This window comes from Mastomys coucha, unplaced genomic scaffold (genome assembly GCF_008632895.1).
Source record: "Mastomys coucha isolate ucsf_1 unplaced genomic scaffold, UCSF_Mcou_1 pScaffold16, whole genome shotgun sequence".
Taxonomy (NCBI): domain Eukaryota; kingdom Metazoa; phylum Chordata; class Mammalia; order Rodentia; family Muridae; genus Mastomys; species Mastomys coucha.
Window position 1 is genome coordinate 41,960,217 of NW_022196898.1, and position 10,980 is coordinate 41,971,196.

The 10,980-nt window shown below is 44.8% G+C and overlaps 1 protein-coding gene across 1 annotated transcript; it reads left to right on the forward strand.

Annotated features, from left to right (window-relative positions):
• Positions 1–53: 53 nt before the first annotated feature.
• Positions 54–9,799, forward strand: S100a10 (S100 calcium binding protein A10). The gene is made up of 3 exons (XM_031374696.1): positions 54–202; positions 6,246–6,397; positions 9,397–9,799. Exons 2-3 carry the CDS (start codon positions 6,266–6,268, stop codon positions 9,556–9,558), a joined length of 294 nt encoding a protein of 97 aa, XP_031230556.1. The 5' UTR covers positions 54–202; positions 6,246–6,265; the 3' UTR covers positions 9,559–9,799.
• The last annotated feature ends 1,181 nt before the right edge of the window (positions 9,800–10,980 follow it).

Consider the following 10,980-nt stretch of genomic DNA (forward strand, 5'->3'; position numbering starts at 1 on the left):
GAGAGAGAAGTGGGGTGGGGCGGGTGGGGGGCAGGAAGGGAGGGATGGGTGGGGAGGGCGGCTGCCGCCCTCCAGGCTCCTCCCGCTCCGGGACGCCTCCGCCCTCTGTACCCGCCTCGCGTACAAAGACGCACGGTCTTCGGCGCCGGCCTCATCGCGGTGTGCCCAGCTCTTCCAAGGACTGCTGCGCCTCGGGGCCCAGGTGAGTCCGACACTTAATATTTGCCCTCGGGGAACCCCCACACCCGCCTGCTTCGGCCTCCATCCCGGCTTCGCGAGGTGCCACGCCCCGTGGGGTCTGGGTGGGGGGGACCCTCCAGCTCGCAAACTGCCTCGGACGCCCCCATACCCGCTGGAGCGGAGGCCACTCTTGTCTGCAGCTACCCCAACCTGGCACTGGGGCCGCTGTTCCTCTGATCTCCTTTTTGGCGAGAGGTTCTTCATTCTCATCTTTTTCTACTTTGCAACTACTCTTAAGAGTTAACTGGAGTTTAGCAGAACCTGCTTGCGCTCTGTCCCATCTGGCAGTTCCTTGCAGCTTTAGGCTACAGACAGACCTCAGACCAGATGTTCATAGCCTCCTCCCCAACCAGTCTGTCTGAGCTGCTTTGGCCAGGGAGGACTGGCGGCTTGGCAGCTGGAGGATTCCCTTTCTAAAGGACCCTGCTCTGCTTGTTGCCTTAACCCCAGTGCAAATTCCAGGTTCCTTAGGAAGGATCTTTAAAGTACTAGTTTCTATTTGTTGTCTTTATGAAGAGGTGCTGGGTTGAGTTTCTGTCTACCAAGGGCTTCTCTTGCTACTTGGATTAAATAAAGGAAACCAGAGAGAGGTGGAGCAAGAGAGCAGGCTTGGTGAAGAATCTCCAGTCTGGGATTTAATTTGGTGTGGTGCAGTGAGAGGGATGGATGTACCTGCTTCATGGTCTGAGCTTGGCCACAGGAATGACTGACCTCTTTCCAAACCCTGCCTGGGAGAATTCTGGAGAAATTGCTGAGTGGGTGGCAAGGAAAACAGAAATGTAACAGACCAGCAAAGAGCCCGGAGCCACATTCTGAAATCCACAGGACCCACCTCCCTTCATTCTCCCACTCCCCCACCCCAGGAAAGCTAGACACATTCTGCAGGGTGGGGCTAGCACAAAGGGTTCCTGGATTCTCCTAGTGATCTGCGGCCTGTGACTCAGCTGTGAGACCATGGGTGTGGCCTAGCTGGTTGCTGATTCTCTGTGGATGGTTTGAACAGATCGCTCCCTGAAGGAAAAGAGGAACTGTGCCATCTTCCAGGGCATTTTCCAAGAGGAAATGAGTCACAACTAACTGGCCACCAACCTGCAGGAGGGGTTTCTTTACTGAGCTGCCTGGGAGGGCAGTAATTAGACTGGCAGAAGTCTGTCTCTCTCTCTTTCCTCCTGGAGCTTGAGTTTCAGCTTCCAGGAGTGGATTTTTTTCATGTTATACTTCAGGTTAGGTAGAAACACCCTGTCAGTGAGCTTGCCTTTGGTGTGTTTCAGCAAATTGCAAACGATAATGCCAGGAGTTGGAGCAGGAAGGAGGAGTTCATGTAACTCACTGAGATTTCATTTACCTGAGTCCTCCCCCGCTTTGCCTATGCAATGTCTATTTAATCGTCACTGACAATCTAAGAGTAGTGTTTCTTGTTTGTTCTGCTTGGCATAGAGCAGTTATTTGGGTTCACCTTAATTTCTAAGTTCCCCGTTCCCTGGCTTTTCCTGAACACGACATCAGATGGGCCGTTGTCCTCCTATGCCTGGCCCCTGGCCAGCCTCTGAGCAGTCACCCCAATGTGGTCAGGCCCTCGGCTGGGTGGGGCTGAGGCTGGATGCCTCCCTGTTTTCCACTGACAGTTAAAAAAAAAAAAAAAAAAAAGAAAAGAGTCATGTCTCCCCGACTCCCAGCAAATACATAAGTATTTGATATGCCTTGGACACACTCCATCCATTTAAGCCTAGCTAAGGGAACAATGGGATTCTTTCAGAATTATGAAATAAATTAATGCTCACAGTGCTGGGAAAAGCTGGACTCCAATATGGGCTCTCAGGCCTCACAACTTAGAAATCACACCTCAAAGCAAAGGGAGTAACTGCTTGGCGTGTGAGGGTCAAGTTCTTCAGGACCATCACCCCTGGAGGGAGGCAGGGCGGGGCTGATTGACTTTTAAAGACAACTTTCAACCCTTCAACTACGTAATTCTCACTTGTCCCTGTAGCTAGTGTTGGTTGGGTTGCTGAATCATGACAGTTCCTCGTGGAAAAAAATGGATGCTCTCGGTTGAGTTAGAGTTCTTTCTTCCTATTGAATTGCTTCCGGAACTTTCTTTAGCAGACCATATCTGTAGTAAGCAAGTTTTATTTGGTGAGAAAGTCTGAGCCAAAATCCATTCTTTCTTTTTTTATTAATTATTTTATTTATTTACATTTCAAATGATATCCCCTTTCCCGGTTTTCCCTCTGGGGGGAAAAAAACCCCTATTCACTCCCCCCTCCCCCTGCTCATCAACCCACCCTCTCCTGATTCCTGGCAAATCCATTGTTTTGATTTCATTCCTACCCCACATATACTTTAAGGGCCAGATTCAAGAATGTCTACTGGATTGAATTAAAAAAAAAAAGACTTCTTCAAATTCTCCTAAACAAAAGAACAGAAACTCTATAATCATTTTTAAATAATGGATGTTTATGTTCACTGCCACCCTAATTAATTCTGGGTGGTTTCAAGAAAAGTAAGATATGGACAAAATACAGATGAACAAAGTAGATCAGGCCTCCAGCTTCTGAGATTTTGTAGCCTAGACCTAGGCATAGATCCAGAACAGACATTTGGAATTGCTTAGGAAGAGGGATTTCTGCCCTATGCCCCTCCCATAAAGACCAACAGAGAAAATGAGAACATTGTTGGTGCCGTACTTAACACCATAGGTGATGTGTGCAAAGTAGGTATTTCGCTGAAAAGGAAACAAAACCAGGAATTGTTTCCTTCAGAGACAGAGAGAGTTAAGACAGGTTGCTCAGGCTAACATGAATGGTGTAGGCAGACATCAGAATAAAACGGTTCAGTACGAGGTGAGTGGGTAAGGCCTGGGTCCTTCCTGCTGAGCTGGCCAAGAGTGGCTGGTGTGATGAATGAAACCAAGAGAAACAGCAGGAGTGAGAAGCCTGTGCAACTGACCAGACCTGCCTAGCAGGACACATAGTTTTCGCCTTTGTGTCTGGAATGTACTGGAATGTACTCTGTACTCTGCCATTCCATTCAGAGGTGAACCCCACGGAGGCCTCTTCCCCGCCCTTCCCAGAACCCACGCCCTTAGCTGTTGTACTCTGAGCTACAGTGTTGTCAACTGCCTAAAGACAGTTTCGTGTGTATCTCCTCTACTTTGAGTCATTCATTTAACAAATGTCATCTAGTGATCTCTCAGTTAAGGCAGAACAATATGTGGTTCTTGACCAAGACAGCTTTGGAGGGAAGGCAGACAGGTGAACAGGTGCATCCTACTGAATATACCAGGTATGGAATGGGGTGCCAGGGACACGGAAAAGGTTCCTCCGATTCTCAGACCAGTGCCCGAGGCCCTCATTACAAAGTGTTACCCCATCAGAAGCGGAAGGCCCACCCCGTCTGGAGTGGAATTTGTGAGGCGTTAGGTGGAATAGAGATGCCAGATTCAAGTTCCTGAAAAGCTTTCATTCTAGTAACTGGTTATAGAGTGCAGTGAGCCCTGTAATGCAACCCCCTCCCAAGCAATGGAGGATCGATTAGGACCACCCTGTCAGAGAAGCACAATATGATGCTTTCATTCATCCAAGAGAACAGCATTTTCACATTTCTGTTACATGTGTTTGTTTGTTTGTTTGTTTGTTGTTTTGATTCTTGAGACGGGGTCTAAACAACCCAGCCTGGCTGATTAACTCCATTTCTCCTGTCTCAGCTTCATTTCACTCCTGAGTGCTAAGTTAATAGTTCTTGACAACTACCACACCGGGATCTTTTTGCCTTACTGTAAACCTTTCTCCAGAATAACTCCTTGCTTATAGCCTTGGTCAGTGTCTGCTGGGATCAAGGGCATGCAATGTGATTTTCAACTCTGTTTTCACTTTCTGGCCAGCCCCTATCTCTGTATTATTCTGTATTATTATTACAGGTATTTTGAACAAGCAGGGAGTCAGTAGGCTGTTCTGTGTGTGGAATAAAACAGGGGAGTTGGGGACAGAGGAGCTAGGGCAGAGATGAAGCTTCAGGGAGGAACATTGTCACTTCATAGCCCTCTGGGTAAGGCAGGAGGGTATGGACTAACCTCAGACCTTAGCTCTTGGCAAGGTAGCTCTTAGCTCTTCTCCTGAAGAGGACATTCAAGTGAGGCCAGGATTTTCTCTGCTTACAGATTGAATTTCCTGGGAGTCCTTAATTGGCCTGTTTTTCTATTTGGGGGAATCTCTCTTTAGCTCCGCAGTACACTCTCCTGATGTCTGTGAGGAAGTACAGTGGGTGTCCACCTGGTTCTGACAGCTGGTACGTCTAGAATCTTTGCTCTGAGAGGAAGTCAGAAAGATCTGTGGCTCTGAATGTGGGCACAGACTTTAAACTTTGTTAGCATCTGGCTCCTTTCCTATATGATTGAAGGACTCGGTGGCATCCCATGTCCTTCTATAGGTGACTGAAATTCAGTTCTCTTAAACTCTATGCTTGGAAATCAATCCAAGCAAGGTAGACTCCCTCTAAGCCAGCCACCGCCACCAGAAACCCATATCCAGGATTGGGGAGGTGGGGCAGATCCAAGCAGTATAAGAGAGGAAGAGGGTGGGGCTCCCCTGGATTTCATACCACTGTACACCTTGAAGTGTAAACTTGCTGCTGTCCACATCATGCAGATGAATCATGCCAGATCGAAGAACATTGACAGTGTTCTCAGAGTAGGATTCCTTAGCTGGTTCTTATAAGTTTTCTGAGGCAAAGAGGTAGAATTACAATCCTTAAATATAACTCTTCGATGCTAGTATTCAGCCCCACACCTTTGACACTGTTAAAGATAGTATCTAGAAGCCAGGCCTAATGGCTCAGACTCAGCTATTCACTCAACAGGCAGAGGCAGGAGGATCTCAAGTCAAAGCCAGTCTAGGCAAGTTAGTGTGTGAAAAGAGGGTCAGGGTGTATTTAGATAGTTCAGTGATAGGAGACATGTATAGCATGTCTTAGCCCCTAGGATTCAGTGTGTGTGTGTGTGTGTGTGTGTGTGTGTGTGTGTGTGTGTGTGTTGGGGTGGGTTACCAAATTTAGGGATCTGAGCAGGCATCAGTCGGCAGCAGCAGGATTCGGGCCAAAGCACACCCCAGGTTCCTGTTGTTGGTCCTCATCAGGAGAAGTTGCCAGCTTCTTCTATTTTTATTCAAAACTCTATACGGACACTGAGCTCCTTATAGGCATTTGTTCTGGCCAAAACATTCGCCCCAGCTCATTGTACCAAACACAGTGACCTAACGTTTCCTTTCCTCTCTTTAAACTCTTCATGCTGAAAGGCCCTTGCTCTCTCACTGTACCCCAGCTGGTGAGGAAAACACTTCTGCATAGTCGTACCAAAAATGTATCTGGCTCCCAAAGGAGTTTGTGTGTATATTCTTACTCATTCCATCTCTGCTGAATTTGATAATGAACTGTATAGAGTGTGTACTCAGACAGAGCAGCTGCATTTTACTGCTAGAGCATGAGTTCAGAGTGTTAGTAGACTAGACGCAGCCAGCAGACAAACCCATCTATAGGTAAGTGTTTAATCTCTAGAATCAGATTGATCCAGGTCCCTGAGTCATGCCTAAGGACTGGAGCTTCTAGAGTAACCAAGATGAACTTGTGGTTTGTTGGTGTTCAGCCATTTCGAAGAATTACGTTTTACCAAGAGAAATCATTACCAAGAGAAATAAGGAAACATCTCTGTCGTCTGGTACTTTCTAGTTAAAAAGAGCAGCTCTTGTCTTGCTTTTCCAGACAGCTAGATCTTCTTTTTCTTGATTAGGAACATGTAGAGTGGTTGACATCTGGGTAAATCCCACATTCTGAGATTCGATACCTGAAATGTCTGTTGCTACCAACAAATGCCCCCAAACAGGGCCTTAGATTGATTGAGTTTTATGGGAACGGTGATTTATCTGCTTCTGCTTTATCCTTTCTCATTACCGTCTAGAGGTTTTCATACCTGTGGTTTAAAAGTTAATGCAAACTCTCTTTATGTCCTTTAACAGGTTTCGACAGATTCTTCAAAATGCCATCCCAAATGGAGCACGCCATGGAAACCATGATGCTTACATTTCACAGGTTTGCAGGGGACAAAGACTACTTGACAAAGGAGGACCTGAGAGTGCTCATGGAACGGGAGTTTCCTGGGTTTCTGGAAGTAAGTGCTGAAAGTCTCAGGACTCAGACATAAAGGTCCGAGTGCCCTTCCTTTTCGTCCATCCCTTCCCTGCAGGGTCAGTACTCGGAAGCGTTCCATACATTTGCTTGGAAGACAGTACCTACTGTGTGTTAATATACCACAGGGGCAGCAAAGTGGAAAATATTCCACCCCGGCCTCATATGCACACCCATGGGCACATGTGAGGTGCGGGTTGAGTCTTGGACCTCATTCAGGCAAATCAGGTGCTCTCTTGGAGAGCTCTCCTCTACTCAAATCTTCTTAAATCTCTTTAAACAAAAAAAATTTTCTTCTTTTTTCTAGCTCTAACCCATAAAGGGATCCTGTTAATTGCTGGATGACTATGAACAAAGCGCCACCTAGAAATAATAGCTTTGTACAGTGTCAGTGTCTACAGTGTAGGAGCCTAGAAGCCCAGCCTAGTTTATACCTCACTTTGGGAAGATTGAGCACGACCTCTCATATATGCTAGTCAAGACATTAAGTCACTAGTCATAGTTGTCCTTTGACTTTATAGACCCTCAAGAAACAGTTGCTGAATTTAACATTCATCTAAGACAAAACATCGCTTGACACAGGAGCAGTACATTGTGGTACAGTTCCATCTTTCCCTGGAAAGAAAGGATGGTTCTTGTACTGGGTGCATTAGTCCCTGAAGGGTAAAGGGAAATAAGGGTAGATAGCTAGGTCCTACCTCTTGACATCTGCCTGATAAGTAGCACAGTATCTAAGGCCCTGGCTCCCTACTCTAAGAAACAGGGCTTTGCGGGAGATGGTTTTTACATGTCATCAACATCAGTTAAGTAGGTGGCCCGGCTCCTCCCATTAAGCCGCAATCACACCACTGAGCTAGTTCCTTTGCTCCCGTAGGCACTGTGATGCAGTCCCCAAAAAAAGCACACAGAAGCTCTAGCTGTGGACTAACAGTGACCAGTAGTCCTGGTCCCCTCCTCTCTAAGATGAGATGTTTGGACATAGTTATTCACATGCCCACTTTTAACTTGTTAGGATTCTTCTAGATAAACATGAGATGCAAGAACGAAATGTGATCTTTGTAAGCCAGCCCGTCGAATCTGCAGAGGCGTTTCCAAACACTAAAATACGCACTTGTCACGTGTGACCTAAGCCACAGATCCTTCCATAGTCGAGGCTCTGTGACATGAGAAGCATAAAGGATGTATGCAAGTGGGTGTGTTACCCAAGGCAGAGTAGCTTACTCCAGGCACAGACAGGGCCATAATTCTAGATGTCTACTCACTGCCTTAACAGACCATTTTGTTTCTAAAGTAGATGGCTTATGTCATCCAGTTTTCACTCATTCTGACCACAGCCAGGAAGCTGGGGGTGAGGCCAGAATTAGCTACATACAGCAGGTTTCAGTTGATAGCTTAGGGTAGGAGTTTGCAATCTTGGGTAAACAATATGACTCTACCATAAGAGGTCTCTGAGTGCAATGTGTAAGCATCAAGCACACTTAAATATTGCATGTCAGTCAGTTTTCCCTCTAATCATCCAGTCATTGGAATTCATAACTACTTTTTAACAGCCTCCATGCCATTAGAGGTCATTTCTCTCTCTGAGATACCCTGGACCTATAGGAGGAACCACAGTTTTGTATCTAACCAGCGTAGCAGCAAAAGGAATAATCTAGCTAATCATCATAGAAACAAGATGCAAGTCAGGGCATCTGTCTATTTCGGTCCCACACACTCATGCTATGCACTAAGGAGTTTTATGATTCTGTCATACATATTCATTTGAGTGGATCTGCGTGTGTGTGTGTGTGTGTGTAAACAAAAGGCCCAAGTTTGATGTTACATTATGATCCCTCAATCACTCTGCCTAAAAAAGTTACATTTATTTATGTATTATTTATTTATTTATTTGTTACTCTAGCATGCATGGAGAGAGGTCAGAGAACAAGTTGGAGAAGTAGATGATCTCCTTCTATCACATGGGCTACAGGGATTTAGTTTAGGTCGTCAGACTTAGCAGCGAGCAGCCTTATCCACTGAGCTATCTCACAGGTCTATCACATTTGAAATAAGGTCTCTGACTAAACCGTGAGCTGGCCAGTTTGGCTAGACTGGCTGACTAGTAAGCCTCGGGAATCTTTCTGCTTCTGCCTCCCTGTTGCTGGGATTCTAGGAATGCACTGATGTACCAGCTTTTACATGGGTGCTGTGGACGCAAACTCAGGTTCTCATGCTGGCACCTGACCAACTGAGTTACCCTCCCAGCCACACATGCTTGTTTTGAAAGTTGTCTGGCATAGGTTTACCAACTCAAAGAATGGGAAAAGACAGATCATATGACTAGGATTTCAGTTCATGAAGAGTGGACGGCCTTCTAGAGAGGATACTCACATCCAAACGCCTGTATTCATAGTTATAGTGAATATGTGAAGACAAACTAAACTGTGTGATGGAGTCAGGTGACAGAGCTGATAATGCCAGATACGACAGCACACTTGCTCATGCCAGCTATGTAAAGGAGAAAAAGAGAGTTCCCTGAGTCTTCTCTAAAACCCAAACCCAGTGTCCTCATTAGCACCTGCTTAGAGCTAATACAACAGTTCTAAGTCAACTGGGCCCGAAACTTATCCCTGAGTAATTTGAAGCTCTCCCTTCATGAAGAGTTCTCTTTTAAGGATCTGACTGTGGTGTCAAGAATGAAAATTCGCTTTAAAAAAAATATCTAAGTGTGAATTAGAAAGTGGTGAGTATAGTTCTTATGCACAATCTCAATATGAAGCTACTGCAAAGGCATTGTAAAGGGAAAATAGGAAAAAAAACATGCTGATGACTTAACAAAGGTCACTTAGGACCTCTAAGACTAGAGTTGGAGGACTTGAGAGATTATGCTTATGCAAATGGCTGTTAGCAGTTTGGATCAGATAAGATAATAATTGCCTATGGTATAACATCATTAACATTGTCTTCGTTCTTATTAATTTTTTTTTTTTTTTTTTTTTTTAGAATCAAAAGGACCCTCTGGCTGTGGACAAAATAATGAAGGACCTGGACCAGTGCCGAGATGGCAAAGTGGGCTTCCAGAGCTTTCTATCACTAGTGGCGGGGCTCACCATTGCATGCAATGACTATTTTGTAGTACACATGAAGCAGAAGGGGAAGAAGTAGGCCAACTGGAGCACTGGTACCCCTACCCTGATGCGTGCTCTCCCACGGGGTCGTTTGAAGAATCTGCCCCACTGCTTCTTGTGAACAGATCAGGACCCTTAGGAAATGTGCAAATGACATCCAACTCCAATTCGACAAGTTGAGAGAGAAAAGTTAATCCAGTGACAGAGAAGCTTTTGAGTTTTATATTGTTTGCATCCCATTGCCCCCAATAAAGAAAGTCCTTTTTTTAAGTTCTGAATTTGTGGTAGTGTGTTTCTTGATCCTTCTGAAATGCTTGCTCCCCACTTCTTTGGGTCAAAAAGAGTCAGCATGACCTTGGGCAGTCAGCATACCACAGGGCTGTCTCCATAGGACCAGTGAAATGAGAAAGTGCTCTCTGCTCAGGCTTGGATCTGATTTTTTTATTGACTCTTCAAACTATGTCTAAGTGAAGGACCAAACCTCAAAGTGTTCCAAGAGGGATCTCAAGAACATATTCTAATTCTATAACTCCTCAGCATAGTCTTACCCAGTTAAATGATGCTGAAGTAGCTAGCACCTTGGATACCATGATGTATGAACACATTTTCTCACTGCAAAAACTACAGCAAAGTTTAGAGCCAAAATAAGCCCATCAGAAAATGATTCAAAGCTGGTGGTGGCAGCACATGTCTTTAATCTCAGGAAGTAGGGGCAGGCAGATCTCTAAATTTGAGGCCAGCCTAATCTACAGAGTGAGTTTCAGTACAGTGAGAGCTACACAGAGAAACTCTGTCTCAAAAAACAAATAACAACAAGAAAAAAAAGAAAGAAAAAGAAAATGAACCAAAGAAGGAAGGGATATAACAGGACACCTTAGGGATAAAATCCCCCAACAACATCGATTTAGTTAACTCTCAGATGTCAAGAAATATGCTAGATGTGATATATATATATATATATATATATATATATATATATATATATATATATACACACATTGCATGGCTTTTAGATGAACACCATGGCAAAGGACTGATGTTAATAAATGACGATGGCTGGGCAGTGGTGGCACACTTGGGAGGCAGAGGCAGGCAAATTTCTGAGTTCAAGGCCAGCTTGGTCTACAGAGTGAGTTTCAGGACAGCCAGAGATATACAGAGAAACCCTGTCTCAAAAAACCAAAAAAAAAAAAAAAAGAGAGAGACATGATGTTTCTCCAGCCTTTTGTATGCCTCTTATAAGCTTTAGTGTATATGTGTATGTAATATATTCATGTATATTAATTGAGAGACAATATATGATTTCCAAAAATTAATGCATTGAGCTGTTATAGTGAACTAGGTCAACAACACTGGAAACACTTAAAATTTTTGAAATAGGTCTCACACTTCCAGACTGGCCTCAAATGCAGTATTTGAAAAGTTATGTAGCTGACGAGGACCTTGACCTACTGATCCT